Here is an 18,084-nt window from a genome sequence, read left to right on the forward strand (position 1 = left end):
TATAAGTATATATATACATATATATGTATATATATATAAGTTGAATTTTGGGAAACTTTAACGGTGCTGCCAACTTTGGAAAAAGTCATCCCAATTTACTGTGTTGAGTTGGCATTGTACAGAAATGGACAGCCATATTGGTCTAGAAATGTTAATTTTTTTATTTTTATTTTTTATTTTTTTTCCATGTGTACAGGGGTAATACATTGTACTAAATATGTAAGGTCATATCTAAGTGGGTTTGATTACAGAAAAGTATTCTCTAAATAATGAAAAAAAGAATAAGACTATAAGAGCAAGAAGCAATTTGAATATGTTCAGGGACCATTTTCATCTCCAGAATTAAGGACTATTTTAATGTTACATTATTGCCTTTTCTCTTTTATTTTCCTTTTTAGTTTTATTTTAGGATTCCCTATTTTTAATGTTCATACAGAGAATACCGAATAGTTTCTTTGGTGTGAAAAACTATAATAGTACACAGGATCCTAATGAGATAATTAATAATATGAAATAGGAAGTAAAGGGCTAAAGGTATAGGGAAAGGTGGAGGGGAGGGTGGGGGAAAGGTAATAAGGGAGAGGAAAAAAATATGAAAAACTGAAAAAATGGAAATAAAGTGTTTGTAAATGGGGAGGGGAGGAGGGGGTGAAGGGAGGGCAGGGACAAGGGGAAAAAATGAGAATCAAGACTTATTATGTAAAGGTACAGAATCCCAATGATGAATGTAACTGTATTGTATACCTAGATTGTACCAATAAACTCAATAAAAAGAAAAAATATATAAAATGGAGTACTACTCAGCCATAAAGAATGAGAAACTAGAGACATTTATAGCTAAATGCATGCCCAATGAAGCCATACTCTTAAGCGAAATAGGACACTTATGCAAATACTCAATAGTTTCTCTAGTGTGAGACACTGAAATTGTAAATAAGGAGTAAAAGGTATAACAGGTAATGTGAAATAGGAAGAAAAGGTGCAAAGGGGAAAGGGAAACTGGAAGGAAAAGAAAGAAGGGAATGGAATTAATATGAGAAGAAGAAAAAATGGAAACAAAGTCTTTGTAGATAGGGAGAGGTAGACGGTTTAAAGGGAGGGCAGGGGAATGGAGAAAAAATAAGAATCACGATGGAGTATGTAAATGTGCAAATTTCCAATGATGAATGTCATTATATTGTATACCTTAAATGTACCAATAAACTTAATTCAAAAAATGGTTTTCATATCACAGGTAAGTGAAATACACACAAACACACACACACACACACACAAACCTCTAATATTTAAATACCAATTATGATAGTTATCATCATTGGTTGATAACTGATCTAGATATGACTAAGAACATTTTTCTAGCGATTAAACAAACAAAGGAGGAAACACTAAAAGGGAAATCATGTTGTAAGTTCTTGATACAAAATTGCTTCAGAGAATCAAGATCAGACTTAAAGAGGTTCTCTGTGTTCTTTTCCTTATTCTCTCTAGCCAGCACAAGGGATTGCAAGGGAAATATAAATTGACTCTGATAAGTAAATAAATGAGGTGTATATTCTCTAGAGTAAGTGAAAAAATGCCAAACACTGTCCATAACAAACTCATATAGAGGATCTGACAAGACCTTAAAACTTTTCATTACTGCAACAGAAAACCTGAAAAAAGAAACTGAAACTAGGAAAAAAATGCATACGCAGAAGCTCAAAGATGGGTTTTGATGTCTTCTTCATGAGGAGAATTAAAATGGATGAGAATTCCACTTCAAGATAGACTGAACATAAGGGGAAAAATGAGAATCAAGACCTATCATGTAAAGGTACAGGATCCCAATAATGAATGTAACTGTGTTGTATACCTAGATTATACCAATAAACTCAATTAAAAAAAAAAAAGATAGACTGAACAAAACTCTTGGTCTTGTAAACTGGTCTGCTAATACTAGACGCTACATTAAAGCAGTTTGCACTGAATCTGCTTCTAAAATACTCGTAATTTCTCAGAACAGTAGAAAGAAGAGTTGAACAGCCACTGCAGCTATAATGGTGTTTTGGTGGAATTAATTTTAGCTACCTTTGATAAGATATGGATGATTACAGCATTTCCTGAGCTCCATCATAGTATTGACCAAATTAGGTACATTAGTTTGTCCCGCGCCTTTGGATAAAAATGAAAAGTTCTTCTCCAAAATAGCCCTGTAATATTTCTTTTGAATGTTAGTAAGTTCTACTTCAATGATGGTTTCTTCCTTAGGTGCCAATTTCTTTTCTACATCTTCTTTTAATCTTCTTAGCATCATTGGTTTCAGGATAGCCTGAAGTTTCTGCACCTGGATAAAACATGAAAATATATATATAACACAAGTACACATTCAGTTCTATACACAGAATATAATTTCAATAATAGATCTGTATGCTTATTTACAAAAAGCAATAGTATACCTGTTCCTCTGTTTTCAGATCTCCAAATTCTTGCATAAATGTTGATTCAGAAGGGAACCTTATGGGTTCCAGAAAGTGCAGAAGACTGAAGAGTTCTTCAACTGTATTTTGGAGAGGAGTGCCAGTCAAAAGCACCTTGTGTTCCTATAGAAAGCAAGTACAATTCATTTCATATACCACAATTTTCTAAATTATATAAAAGCTGACTCAGGTTACCAAAGTTTCAGTGTTTGAAAAGCAAAATTTTTTTTGACCATAGTTTTTGAAGAAGCAACTCTAAGTCATCTCTACCCCTAAATTTTCAGCACTCTACTTTTCAAATCACTTAAAAAAAAAACTCCTGATCAATCTTGTATTAGCTAACTATGAGTAATAGCTTTTAATTACTTATTAAATGTTTTTGAAGAAGCATACATTAGGTTTTCTCAAAGAAATGAGCTTTTTCAGAACAAAAAGGTAATTTGCTTCTTATGTTTTCAATCACTGATACAATAATTTTCATAATAGTGCTCATTCTTTGTGTTGGATGACCTCATTTAACTTTTTTTTTTTTTTTGGTACTGGGGATCGAACTTGGGTCCTTGCACTTTTGAGGCAGGTGCCAGAACCATTGAGCTAAATCCCTGGCCCCTCATTTAACTTTTTATACAAGAATAGATTATGAAATTATTGAGACTACAATGAAAAAATGTAAAGGGCTGACTGGAATATGCTTCTAATGAGTTGGGTGTGGTGCCACATGCCTGTAATCCCATCACCAGGGAGGCTGAGGCAAGAGGATTGCTGAGTTGAGTCCAGCCTGGACTACATAGTGAGTTCCAGGCAGGCCTCAACTATGTAGCAAGGCATTGTCTCAAAAAACCAAAAACCCAAAGTAGAATATAATTAAAAAACAAACATAATAGTAACAATATAGAGTAACTTTAATATAATAGCACAAAATATGATCATTTAAGTGCTGATATACTAGTGATGTGATATTTAGTATAACTCCAAAGATTAAAAAACACTTTCAGTTGAAAGAAGCAAATGTACTAAGAAGAAGAAACCCTTCTAAAAAAAAATTTTTTTTTTTGAGACAGGGTCTTGCTCTGTAGTTCATCTGTAGTTCAAGCCTATCCCTGAGGTCACTATGTAGCTCAGGCTGGCCTTGAACTTGTGGCAATACTCCTGCCTCAGCCTCCTGAGTGCTGGGATTACAGGCATATATCACCACACCTGGCTACCCTTCTATATTTCTGCTAAGAATGTAAACTAATACAATCACTATGGAAATTAGTATGGAGATTCCTCAAAAAACTAAAAATAGAAATTTTATTTGATCTGGGTATTTCTATCTAGGTATATTCCAAAAGAGCCAAAGATATCTTATCACAGTGACATGTGAATGCCTATGTTTTTTGGAGCAGTACTCTTAACAGTGAAATCTTGGAAGTAGCCTATACGTCCATCAATGTATGAATGGATAAAGAAAATTTGGTATTTATATTCCATGGAGTACTATTCTGCCACTAAGAAGGATAAATTTGAGTCATTTGTAGGAAAATGGATGTACCTTGAATATCACATGGATTCTCTTTATATGACAAAATAAAAGCACAAACAATTTAAAGAGCCAAATAAGAAATACCACAAGAAGGAAAGGTTAGGGATGCAAAGGAAAAGGAAGTAGAAAAGAATTAAGATATATTATGTACGTGTATCAACTTTTCATGACGAATGTTAATCATTATATACTAAAAACATGTACAAATAAAAATTTTAAAAACAGGGCTGGGGATTTAGCCCTGGTTTTACCACCTGCCTCAAAAGCACAAGGTCCCAAGTTCAATACCCAGTATCAAAAAAAAAAAAAAAATCAAAAACAAAATTCCATTATTATAACCAATATAAGTATATAGAACTGTATGCAAACTTTGTCTATTGTAAATGATCTGAATAATGCAACTGATGAAATGACTACTAAATAATTTATGACTTGAAACTTATGGACTTACTTTCTTTTCAATGATACACATCTACAAAAGTTTCTTTTTTTCAGTTTTAGAAATTAATTACTAAAGCTTTTTTGAAGAAAGAGCTAAAATGTTTAAGTGCCAGAAAACTGAAGAGATTCTTTTTCTGTAACTAATGAAAGCAGAAAAAGAAATCTCATTTATCACCAGGAGGATCTAGATATACCTACATTTTAAATTTTTTCTAAACAAGTATTTTGCAGGCCATGGTGACATAGACCTTTAATACCCCAGCATTCTGGGTGGCTGAGGTAAGAGGACTGAAGTTAGAACCAGCTTAGGCAATCTAGTGTTTTTGTTTTGTTTTGTTTTTTGTTTTGGTCCTGGGGATTGAACTCAGGTCCTTGCACTTGTGAGGCAGGCGGCAGAACCACTGAGCTAAATCCCCGGCCCTGGTAATCTAGTGTTTAATGGGGCACTGTCTGAAAAAAATTAAGGGCCATGGATTTGGCTCAGTGGCGCAAGTGCAAGATGCTGAGTTTGGTCCCTGTGCCAAAAAAAGAAAAAGGAAAATAAAAAATTTAAAAAGCTGGGGATGTAGCTCAGTGTGCATGCTCTGGGTTCAATCCTAGTACTATTCTACCATTCTTCCCTGAAGAGCATTCACTATCAGACTGTCCATATTGTTAGAAAACAAAATTAAATCACAGCAATGATTTCAAAATACTCACCAGATTCATGAGTTTGAGACCTTCTAGAAGCTTACAATTTTTATTTTTTAACCTATGTGCTTCATCAATAATCACACATCGCCATTCAATTGCATTAAGCTCTCCACAGCCTCCAAGAATCATTTCAAAGGTGGTAATGATAGCTTGGAATCTGTAAGCTCCTCGAATGATGCGTCCCTAGAAATGATCAAACATAGCAATATGCTATAATTTGTAATTATATACTTTATTCCTGCCAAATGGCATAAAAATGTATCTAATGACATTTGTTATAAACCATTTTCAACTGAAAGTTTTACATATGCAAGCGCAGACATTCCCTTAAAAGGAGTTTTAACATTAAAACTGTATTAGACTGCTATATTTTCAATAACACTGTTAAAAGGCATGACTTCATATTTATATAATTTAAAATTATATCAGAGGAGTGTGGTACTGGATGCCTGTAATGTCAGCACTCTGAAGGCTGAGTTAGGAGGATCACAAGTTTGAGACCAGCCTGGCCTACACAATGAATTCCAGATCAGCTTGGATTGTGAAGTAAGATCCCGCATAAACAAACAAAAATAATACACAGTGTTCTTTGGTAAAATGTTTTAAGAAAAATTTAAATTAATTTAAAACCATAATCACTTTAGGTTCAAAAAGTAATGAATATTAAAGGTGGTTATCCATATAATTTAGTAAGCAAATGTTTATTTAGTGTTGATATACCAATCTCTGTTTTAAATGCTGAAGATATATCAGTAAACAATTATCCAAATATAATTTATATTACAATTATTTTAATGGAGGACCAGCCAATAAGAAAATAATTTCTTTAAAAAATTAAAAAAGGATATAGAATAAAAAGTGTGGGGTCAGAGGCAACCACTGAAATTTTACATAGACTGGTTACTGAGAAATGACACAGGAGCCAAGATCTGAACATGATGGAAGAAGCCAAGTTGATATCTAGATATGTGGAAGAGAAAGCATTCTTGGTAAAAGTACCAAATGTTAAGGTTCTAAGGTAGGAATATTGTGGTAATATTCAGATAATAGCAAGAAAGCCAGTGAATGAAACCCACTAAATGGGGGGTAGGGTGGTGACACAAATAGTATAGGAATTTGAGAGCTGTGATAAAGACTTTGGTTTCTTTTCTGAACAAAAACCTATTAAAGGGATTTGAGGGAAGATATTTTAACAGAGTTCTTTGGCTGCTTTGGTGGAAACAGTCTGAAAAGGCCAAGATCAAAGTGACAAGTTAAAAATTTGCTATAATGATCCATCACTGGAGGTTGTGACAGTGGATGACTTTAGATATACTGTGCTTTCAAGTTATAACCAACAGAATTTCTTTAAGTGATAGGTACGGAGTAAGACGAAGAGAAAACTAAAATTTGACAATAAAAATTTTAACTATAGTGTTGCTGTTTGCTAACATGAAGAAGTTCATTATTTTGGTTTTGAATATGTTAAGTTTGAGGTGTTTATTAAATATGTCCAAGTGGAGTTGTTCACTAGGCATTCAGACATGAATCTGATATTTAGCAAAAAATTTAGTTGCTGATATAGATTTGGGATTATTAGTAATACAGATGTAATTTAAAGTTGTATATATGCATGAAACTTTTGAAGGAATGCATACAGATATAGAGCAGTTTTTAAGACTGAGACCTGGATCACTGCAAATTTAGATTCAGGGTAGATGAAAAGGAATTGGTACAAGTAGCTTAAGAAGGAGTAAGTGGTGATGTAATATACCATGAAGTTCAGGAACCTAAGAAGAGATAGTGTTTAAATGAGATTTTAAAAAAACTATTATGTATTAAAAGAATCATTGTGCATTTGAACTTAGCTTTTAATTTTTAGATTAATTCATACCAATTGCGTTCAATGGCCACTAGGCTGAGTAAGTGCTCCAGCACAACATTATTAAACATAAAGTACAAATATATGGGCTTTACACAGCTCTGAAAATCCTGGGATATATTCAAGCAAGTTACAGCTTAATGTTCAGTAAAAAGGGCTCTTGAGTCTGACTGACTTTGGTGAATTAATCTCAGTTTTATTCTGTGATTTAAGGGTAATCTATATAAGGTATCAATATTCTCATATATGAAATGGAAAAAAATTATCTATTTTACAAGATACCATTACCAAGATTAAGTGAAACAATATATGAAATTGTTAGCATTATACCCTACGAATATTTATGATCATTAGAGTTATTACTGTAATCTGCCACAGAACAATTGAGGCAATTTTAGCACAGTATTATTACTGTGATTTTAACCTGTTTGATAACTTGAAAAGAGCAGAAGAAAATATTCAATCAACATACATTAAAATAAATTTGTAAAACTTAACTCTAAAAGTTATTTCTATTTAGCTTATTACATGAAATACCATCTTTTGAAATTTATATCTTCAGTTTTAATGTCCTAAAATCTACAACATCTACCATTAAAAATATGACATTTCATATCCACTATTCATTTTACTGTATCATTTTATTATTATAAAAAACTCAGCTCTTTGACAACCATATTTACACCCAAATCATTACATATATACATACACACACATTTGGTAAGTTTGTTGAAGATCTCTTGAAGTATTAAGATTTTTGTTGTGCTTTCTGTAAACAATTAGGTCACAATAACTCATTTTAATAACATATAGCTTTAAAATTCTACAAATATATGATCCAGAATAATAAAACACTAAAGAAGAAAATCAAACTGAGATGACAGACTCCAAAAGAATAAAGGTGGTAGTTTTCAAAAGAACAGATAAATAATAAAAGTCAAAATCCATTGAATAAAAAAAGAGAACCTATACTCTCACCTCCATATATACTCAGTATTCACTGAAAATTTAAACATAAAAGTAAAAGGAGAATGACAGATTTATTTCTAGAAATAAATTTAATGCATATTTAAACCAATAATTATTAGTAATTTCAATCATATTTCTGTAAATCAACATACTCCATTATAGAGAAATATAGCAGTAAACTTAATTTTGTCATAGCTTTTTTAGCTACAACTTATTATAAGATAAATATGATGAAGAGCTTAACATAAGACTTACGTATGTAGTTAAAATAGATACTAAATTTCACAGTTATGGGTATGTAATGTTTAATTTTTTACTTCTCATTTGTCAAACAAGCAAAATCATCGGCAACAAACCTGTGAATCCCTGAAGTACATCTCATATTGCTGTATCATCTGTCTGCTAATCAGGCTCCCATGATAAACCACCACATTGATATCAGTCCATGTACGAAATTCTCTCTCCCAGTTTGCAATGGTAGAAAGTGGTGCAATAATCAGGAAAGGTCCTCTTATACCAGTCAGAAGGATTTCATAGAGGAATGTAATTGATTGAATGGTTTTGCCCAGACCCATTTCATCTGCTAAAATGCAGTTTCGTCTGAAATAAACAAATATATCATCCATGCATACATTTGGTATTATCTTTGTGATATGTTTTAAAAGATAAAAATACAATAAAACCAAAGATAAAAAAAAACTACTTGAATTTATAAAAACATAAAAGTTACTGAAGGGCACAGTAAACACATGGTTATAGTATTATTATAATCCTGCAAAGGGAAAACTAAACATTTTTGAGCTCCAAAATATAAGGTATTATCCATAAAGTATTTGACTTTTTAAAAGAATGAAAAGGTAAGAGCAAGGCAAATATTTATTCAGGAAGCAGTTTTAAATACCCTCTATTATATCAGAACAGAATGAGAAGATGGGATACAAAAGAAATAGAACACGTTTTCTGCCTTCCAGGCACTTGTCTCTATTAGAGAAGCAGACATGCAAATACATAAGTAGTCATGCAAAGTGCTATTGTAGAAGTACAAGTGTAGTACTGGTTTTCAACCTTAGCCATGCATTAAAAGAGCCAGAAAGCAGCCAGGGATGTAGCTCAGTGGGGCAGCACCTGCCTCGCAAGCCCAAGGTCCTGAGTTTGATTCCCTGGCGGGGAGGCACAAAGCTTGAAAAAATATGAATATCAAAGTCCCTCCCTGATACATTCTGACTCAGTGTGTTTTGAGGAGAATCAAATCGTGTATCATTCTACAATAAACTCCACAGATGATTGATATGTTGATCAATGAAGATTCAATAGAATAAAGCTTATCATAAAAACACAGAAGAGAAAACAACAAACTCTGGATAGAAAAGATGAGAGAATTTCTTTAGAGTGGTTAATTATTAGTAGGGTTTTGCCAGAGGGCAAAGCAATTGAGCAGAAGTGTTAAAATCATGACCAACGAGGAGACCAAAAGTTACTTAATATATTTAACAGGAAAATAAAGAAAGGAAAAAGCAATATAAGTAGGGGTCATAAATAGAATATACTAGGCATCATTCAGAAATTCAATAAAGTTAGGTTTGTATTTAAGCTTTATTTTGGTGCTATTATGGATAGTACAGAGGGATCTGACCAGAAATTGGGATAATAACTGGGAAAAGTATTGTGTGCAGGGAAGAATATGTGAACACATGGTTTGAAGGAAGAGAATGAGTTAGAATGAACTGGCCTTGTCAGAACCAGATGTATGGAATATAAGATGACTGCCATGGGTCGGGGATTTAGCTCAGTGGCATTGTGTCTGTCTGGCAAATGCCAAGGTCCTGAGTTTGATCCCTGGTACAAACAACAGCAACAACAAAAACAACAGCAACAACAACAACAAACTACCAGATTTCAGTTTGGGTAACTAAATGAATTATGTTCTTATAAATCAAGATGAAAAATATGGAGGAAGAAAAACTTGATATGTAAGAAACAAGAAATAAGATTAATTATGTATATATATATTGTGTTTGATTGTTGAGTTGGGGCCAGAGGTTTGGCTCAGTGGTTCTGCCGCCTGCCTCACAAGTGCAAGGTCCTGAGTTCAATCCTCGGTACCCACCCTCCCCCGCAAAAAAAATGTTGAGTTGGACATTCAGGTAGCAAGAGCTAAAAATTTAAGGTTTAATATTATTGGTTAGAGTAGGCCTGGGGTGTACCTCAGTCGTATAAGGCCTACTACGACGTATAAGGCCCAGTGTTCAATCCCAAGCATGGGGTAGGCGTTGGGGAGTGGAGAGGGAAGTTAATGTAGGTGTGGGGCAGAAGTTATGGGTGAAGCCTCGAGAGTGGGAGGTAGAGTATGGCTGTGGAAAAACAAACATGTAATATGAGAAAAGGGCTAAAGAATACCAGGGGAAAAGCATCTAAATAAGAGAAAAAGGAACTACCAGTTTATTGAAAGCAACAGTCACTGAGGTAAAAGAGAGCTAGGAGAAAGTCACAATGTGGAAACTGATGGAGGTTAGTTCAGGAGGAGAGTTTAAAGGAGAAGTGGCAATTTCTTTCCAATGAAGCAGAGGGTAAGATAGGGCTGAAGACAATCCCACTGACTGGAAAATTAAGAGTTTCAGAGAGGAGAGCAGAAATAAGGTCCAAATTACAACAGGATAAAAGAGACGAGGAAATGGAGAGAGCAACTCTGGGCTATTCTATCTAGAAATCTGCCTTGGAAATTACCAGGAGACCTTAAAGTAGCTAGAGGGAAAAGCAAAATCAAGAAAATGTCATCTTTTCTAGATAGGTAAACCCCAAACTTGTTCATAGATTGAAGAAATGGCAATAGTCTTCAGTGATAGCTTAAAGACCTAAAATCAGTATAACTAAAATCAAGAAATTAAGTTCTGAAAAGACTGGAGACTTCATGTTAAGAGTTGAAGTGACACGATTAATCTTGGTCCCAAAGAAGGCTTTTCAAACTTTTGATTACAGATTAAAGGTAAGAAAAATATGAGAAAATGAAGAAATGGAAATGAAGTGTTTGTAAAGGGGGAGGGGAGGAGAGGGTGAAGGGAGGGCAGGGACAAGGGGAAAATATGAGAACCAAGACCTGTCATGTAAAGGTACAAGATCCCAATAATGAATGTAACTGGACTGTATACCTAAAATGTACCAATAAACTCACAGAAAAAAAAAAAAGATTAGAGGTAAGAATGACCATGGATAGAGGTAACCTTAGATACAAAGGCACGAAAGAATTTTGAAGAAATTGAAACCTATCTTCTCTGGTTCTCTATTATGCAGTCATACAACAAGAATGAAAGGTTAGGGTTGCGATAAAGGAGTTGAAGAGGTAGAAATCTGAAATAGACAATTTAAAAAATGGAGGGGCCGGGGATTTAGCTCAGCGGTTAGGTGGCCTGCCTTACAAGCACAAGGACCTGAGTTCAATCCCCGGTACCAAAATTATATGCTGCCTGCCTCACAACTGCAAAGTTCTGAGTTTGATTCCTTGTACAAAAAAAAAGATTTAATATTATATTACTTCATAGGCTTGAGAGGTTGCAACATTAAAGGAAAAATGAATTTTTTTTACAAGAGTCTATAGACTGTACAAATGGAAAAAAATTAACATTTCTAGACCAATATGGCTGTTAATATCTGTATAATGCCAACTCAACACAGTAAACTGGGATAACTTTTTCCAAAGTTGACAGCACAATTAAAGTTTCCAAAAATTAAATTTATATAAAAAGACCAATAATAGTAGTATGTTATGCATCAATAGCAGCAATCCTGACTTTTTGTATTAAATAAATACATTAAATAATAGACACATCTAATTCCTATAAGAGTAACATGTTCAGAGGGAATTAACCAGAACCAATTACTGACAGAGTGGTATAAATTGCTAAGTTGAAAAACATTTGTAATATAGATGTTTTAGGGCTCTAGGAAAGTTATTTCAGATTTAATTATTAATCAACATACCTCTGACCAATGTACATTTAAAGGAAGAAAGTACAGTCTATGTCATGTACTATAATTTACATATTTTCCTTAGGTAACTTCTGGTAAAATCATGAAAACTTCAGACAATAATAATGTAAAAACATCAGTATCTGTTTTACTTAACATATTTGGGCACAAAAAAGTTTTTCTGTTAAAATATACCACATACCTATTGTACCAATTGAATAAGAGCCAGTTGAGTCCTTCCAGTTGATATTCCCTGAGTTGATTGCCATTTTTATAGTCCCTGGATTGATCGATTTTCTTCCAAATATTAGAGGGAGGACGGTCCTTTATGGGAAAGTAAAAAATGACTGATGCATATATCATATATGTAAATATTTCACACAATTTACTACAAAAAGTATTGCCTTTCAAATACTCTTAGATGCCTAAGAGTGTACAGTGTTATGGTGCAATTTTACTTAACATTTAAAGATGAAATTAATTCTACTCAGACTCCTCAGAAAAATGAGGAGGACTTCCTAGTTCACTCTATGAGGCCTTAATATAATAATTAGATAAAGAAAAGACATTAATAAAGAAACTCCAGCTCAATATGCCCCATCCACAGAGGTACAGAAATTCTTTTTTTTGGCGGGGGGGGTTTTTGAGACAGGGTCTCACTATGTAGTTGAGACTGACCTGGAACTCACTATGTAGCTCAGGCTGTTCTCAAACTCACAGCAATTCTCCTGCCTCAGCCTCCCGAGTAATGGAATTACAGGTGTGAGCCACCACGCCCGGCTGAGGTACACAAATTCTTAACAGAATTAAAAAAAAATTTTTTAAACAGAATTCTTACCAAATAGAATCTAAAAAATATAATATGATTAAGTAATGTTTCACCAAAATAAAATGTAGGTTAAGATTCAAACTTAATGTTGATTAACAAATTTAAAAACACAAAATGATAATCTCAGCAGATGTAGAAAATGTATTTGAAAAAATTCACCAGCTGTTCCTAATAAAGCTCTTATCAAATTTGAGTAGAAGCCAATAAAACTTCTTCAACCTGCTAGCATATCAAAGAAAAAGTCAAAGCCAACACCATATTGAAAGGTAAAAAATAGTGTTCCCCTCAAGAACAGGAATAAAGCAAAAATGTTCAGTGTGACTATTTTCTATCAACATTGTAATGGAAACTCTAACAAGTATAATTAAATGAGAAAAAGAAATGAAACTCATCAAGATTGGAAAGAAAGAACTAAAACTAACTTTATTCATACAAAACATAATCCTGAGACATGTATAGAAGAGGTAAACTTGGTGGTAATTTTAACAAGGTTACAGAATACAAGATCAATCTCCAATAATCAATGGTATTCCATATTGTTGCAATAATCATAAATACAAGAGTACCAGAATCATAGAAAGAATTAAGTCCATGAACCAAGGTACCACTGTATGTTCTAAAAAACAATTTATATTTGCACCTAATATGAAATGTTTAGGAATAATTCTTATAAGCTTATAAAACCAGTAAATTAAAAACTATCTAAAGTCTAATCAAAATCTCATCAAGGATTTTGTAGAAATTCACAAGCTAATTCTAAAAAAGCATATGGGAGTACAAGGTATCAGAAACAGCCAAAAAAATGTTGCGGGGAGGAAGAGTAGAAATAAAGTTGGAGGACTTACACTGACTGATCTGAAGAACTATAAAAGCTGTACAAAAAATACTATGCAGAATGGATAGGAAGATATAGAAAAACAGATTGGTAGAAAAGAATGGATGGTTCTGAAATACACTGATCAGTTATTTAGTCAATTGATTTTGCCAAAATTGGAAAGGCAAGACAAAAGAAGTTGTAAAAAATTGCATACCATGAACAAATGATTTTTGATTCATATATTAACTATATAGAAAAACCAACTCAAAATGGATCAGACCTAAATATTACTTAACATTACAAAATTTCTGGAAGAAGCAGCAGAAAAATTTTATGAATTTGGGTTACATAAAGATTTCTTAAATAGATAAAAAGTATGATCCTAAGGAAAAGATAGATAAACTGGACACCAAAACTAAGAACTTTTGCTCTTGTAAAGACAATGCTGATAATAAAAAGTAAGGCTGAATGGTGGGATCACACACCTGTAATCCCAGCACTCTAGAAGCTGAAGCAGGCTTTCAAAGTTCCAGACCAGCCTGGGGAACCTGGTGATTTTGTAAGATTTTGTATCAAAATAATAATAATTAGGGCCTTTTAGCTCAGTGGCTCCTCTGCCTGCCTCGCAAAACAAGGACCCGAATTCGATCCCCAGTACCACAAAACACACACACAGACACACAGACACACAAACACAGACACACACACACACACACACACACAACAATTAATAATAATAATTTTTATAAGTTGGGAATGCAGCGCAGTACAAAGCTCCCCTCTTCAAAAAAGATAATGAAAATCCTAGGGAAATGCAGATGGAAGCCACAATGTAACATCATTACAGACCTTCTACAACTGCTAAGTGTAAAATATATTACCACCAACTAGAAAAATGTTTGGTAGTTTCTTAAAAAGTTAAACGTTTACCTACCACATGACCTCACCATTCACTGTATACCAGGTATCTAGAGAAATGAAAGCACAAGCTCTGTGCAATCACTTATAAACTAATGTTCACAGGAACTTTTTCTAATAGCCAAGAAAAATACTCATCAAGGGGTGAATGAAAAGTACTTCTCAGTAATAAAAAAGGTGTGAAATATTGACATATGACATGATATAAATCTCAAAATACTTATGGCTATGAAAGTCATAAGAAAAAAAGCATACATAAAATAATAGGAAATGAAAAATAATTGATAGTGACATAAAGTGACCTGGAAATGTTAAGTGGTGTGAAAAGAAGAAAAATGTGGGAGAAAAGGATTATAAAGACACATGAAAATAATTTTTTTTTGGTACTGGGGATTGAACTTGGGACCTTGCGATTGCAAGGCAGGCAGTGGAACCACATGAAAAAAGGAAGTAATAATTCATTATCTTGATTATAATGATGGTTTCATATGTCAAATTCATCTATCTGTGCAGTATAAATGTGTGTGATTAATTATATGTCACTTAAACCTCAAAAAAGCTACTTTTAAAAAGGATGAATGATCCTTATCAGATTATTTGATACATTTTAAAAAACTGACTATAAAAATTGACCGGGAAAATAATTAGGCAGCCTGTTTGAACTCTTGGCAACTACTATGTTTGCTTATCTTTAAGAATCATTATGGGGGCCGGGGATTTAGCTCAGTGGCACCACACCTGCCTCACAAGGAAGAGTTTGTTCCCTAGTACTCCCCTCCAAATCATTGCTTTAAGGCCCAGGGTTATTGATAAACAGATCAATTCAAACTAGCTATGTCCAAGATGCCCATTTCATTGTTCTAACCCCATTGTTATAATTTTGTTTGCATACTAAATGACATATTCCTCAGTGCCGTGACCTTAGCCAAAATGAATCATGCAAGGAACAAAAGAAAGCAGGTGTTGCCTGAATTTCAAGACCATTTCCAGAAAAGACATGAACCTTGCGCCCCTTTAATTGTCTATCTTGCTCCCTCATTTTTGGGGGGTTGGGGTGGTCAGGGCCTTGCTATGTAGTTCAGGCTGACCTTCAACTTGAGGTGATGGTCCTGCCTCAATCTCCCAAGTGCTGGGCACCACTATGCCTGGCCATCCCTCATATTTAGAAATTCTATATCTATGGCTTCCTCAACTTCAAAGGGTTGAGGAGTAGATATGGTAGGTCAGGCTCCAGTTTCTACATTATCTGGCCAGTGAATAAACTTGTGCTATTCATGATCAACTTTTCTTTTGCTTTCTGGCTTCACAACACTTAGTGGAAACGGGTTGCTTCTGGGGGGAGTCTCTACCCTACTAGTGGAACAGGGAAGAACAATTTGTGAGTAACACTTTTTACATAATGCCACTTTGATATTCATGGTACAGAGTATTTTTGAAAAGAAATCTAGAAGCATATAAGAATAACATTATAAGTAATATAATTATTTTTTTCAGCTTTAATTGAGTTTATTGGTACATTTTAGGTATACAGTACAGTTACATTCATTGTTGGGATCTTGTACCTCTACATGACAAGTCTTGGTTCTCATTTTTTCCCCTTGTCCCTGCCCTCCCTTTACCCCCTCCTCCCCTCCCCATCTACAACCACTTTATTTCCATCTTTTCATTATCTCACATTTTTTTTCGCTTTTTACCCTTCCCCTACCCATCCCATCTTTCCTATACCTTTAGCTACTTTCTTCCCATTTCTCAAAGTAATATAATTATTTACATATAGTTATATTTAATCAAATATAATTATTCCTCCACAGGAACAAAAAGTTGCCATAAATTTATTCTAAATAGAATTCAATCTAGCTAAGATAAAACTCCCTGGAAGTTGCTGGATGGAGAAATAATACTGTCCTATCCCCATATGTAATAGGGGCTAGATATCAATAGGATAAGTAAGTTTCTGTGGTGTAGATAAAAGATTTCCTATTGTGTTGCTTTAAAATTATATATTTTTAGTAATGAATAAAAATACAATTCTAAAAATTGGCAGGATGATCAGGATGTCTGGTGACTATAAATGAAAAACAAAACGTGCTATAAGCATACAGAAGAAGCTGGCTACAAAGCTCTGCTGCTACCTAATACCATCAAAGTTTATTAAAAGCCATTTTTTTTTTGGTTGGTGCTAGACATTGAATGTAGGGCCTTGCAGATGCTAGAGAAGACCTCTTCTACTGAGCTACAGTCCCAGACTAAGAAAACATTTCTTAAATAGCCAACTGATACTGGGCATGGTGGCGCACACCTGTAATCCCAGCACTTGGGAGGCTGAGGCAGGAGGATCACTGTGAGTACAAGACTAGCATGGGCTACATAGTAAGTTCCAGGTCAGTCTCAACTACATAGTGAGACCCTGTCTCAAAATACCACAAAAAAAAAAAAAGCCAATAATGAAATATTTTAAATAATTAAAATAATTTCCATATTAAATAATATTCTGAATTGGTATCTTTTCAGCAAAACAATAATGAAATTTCATTAGTGTAGGACAGGGAAAAATTTCATTTACAGAATTTCTAGATATAGTTATAAATGATTTGTATGCTATTTTATTTAATAATAAACTAGTAAAAACACCACTCACCTATATCATTTAAATATGATAGACTAGCATTGTTATTGATTTTACATTATTAAGGTGATTAATTCTATTGGTTGAATTCCATTTACCAAGGATAAAACAATATATCTGAAGCATCTCAAATTTTTGAAAAGCTCTAAGAGCTTCTGATATTCACTTCTATAGACAACCACTGATTTAAACAAATAGCTTAGTTCAGTGATGGTAAGCCTATGGCATGCATGCTGCAGCAGGTCGTTTGTATCATTGAAAGCTCTATAAGGTTCGCCATTATTGGCTTAGCTGATGAGGCCAAAAGTTAGGTTACCATTAGAGATATTATGGCTTGCATCTAGATGTATTCCAAATCTTCATGTGCTCCTAGGTGCGGCTTTTAAGGGAAGTGGCTGGATCACAGGTGCGAGATACAGGTCACTGATGTGAGATAATTGGATTAGTGCACTGACTGGGTTGGCACAGTTCTGGATTTGGGATGGATTTACTGAAGAGGGAAGACCCACCCTGGGTGTGGGTTGCACCAAGCAATAGGCTTTTGGCCTGAGTGGAATGAAAATGGCAAGAAGGAAGGCTGCTGCTTCCTGCCTGCACTGCCATGAATTCTCTTCTGCCATGCTGCCCTACAATGGAACCAACAGACTAAAAAAATCAATAATATATTCAAGAGGATTGGAAGCAGGATACGGATGTTGTCAATAAGATAATAGTGCTTCTAATTATCTCTAAGAATATCTACATAAAAGTTTCTTCCAAAAAATAAATCTACTATACAGCTGAGGATGCAGCTCAGTGATAGAACACTTATCTAGCATTTGTAGGATCTAAGGTTCAATCCTCAGCCCTGAAGGAGGGGGGAAAAAGCTACTATGGAAGTAGATAAATTTTACATAATTTTTGGAGAAATACTTGGTTTTTAAAAGTAAAGAAAATATATATATGTGTGTATATATATATATTTTTTTTTTCTTTTTTTTTTTTTT

General features: G+C 33.9%; 1 protein-coding gene across 11 annotated transcripts in view; it reads right to left on the reverse strand.

Moving 5' to 3' along the window:
- The window catches only part of Chd9 (chromodomain helicase DNA binding protein 9), a 238,395-nt gene that overhangs the window by 61,260 nt on the left and 159,051 nt on the right, over window positions 1-18,084 (reverse strand). For all 11 annotated transcript variants that reach the window (XM_010629542.3, XM_010629534.3, XM_010629538.3 and 8 more), the window contains 5 exons: window positions 12,111-12,232; window positions 8,302-8,545; window positions 5,122-5,298; window positions 2,436-2,579; window positions 2,068-2,323 (listed from right to left, as the gene is read on the reverse strand). In XM_010629542.3, the coding sequence (XP_010627844.1) occupies window positions 2,068-2,323; window positions 2,436-2,579; window positions 5,122-5,298; window positions 8,302-8,545; window positions 12,111-12,232 (943 nt within the window). The remainder of the gene's footprint in view (window positions 1-2,067; window positions 2,324-2,435; window positions 2,580-5,121; window positions 5,299-8,301; window positions 8,546-12,110; window positions 12,233-18,084) is intronic.

Source organism: Fukomys damarensis, unplaced genomic scaffold (genome assembly GCF_012274545.1).
Source record: "Fukomys damarensis isolate Sample0158 unplaced genomic scaffold, DMR_v1.0_HiC HiC_scaffold_32, whole genome shotgun sequence".
Lineage (NCBI taxonomy): Eukaryota > Metazoa > Chordata > Mammalia > Rodentia > Bathyergidae > Fukomys > Fukomys damarensis.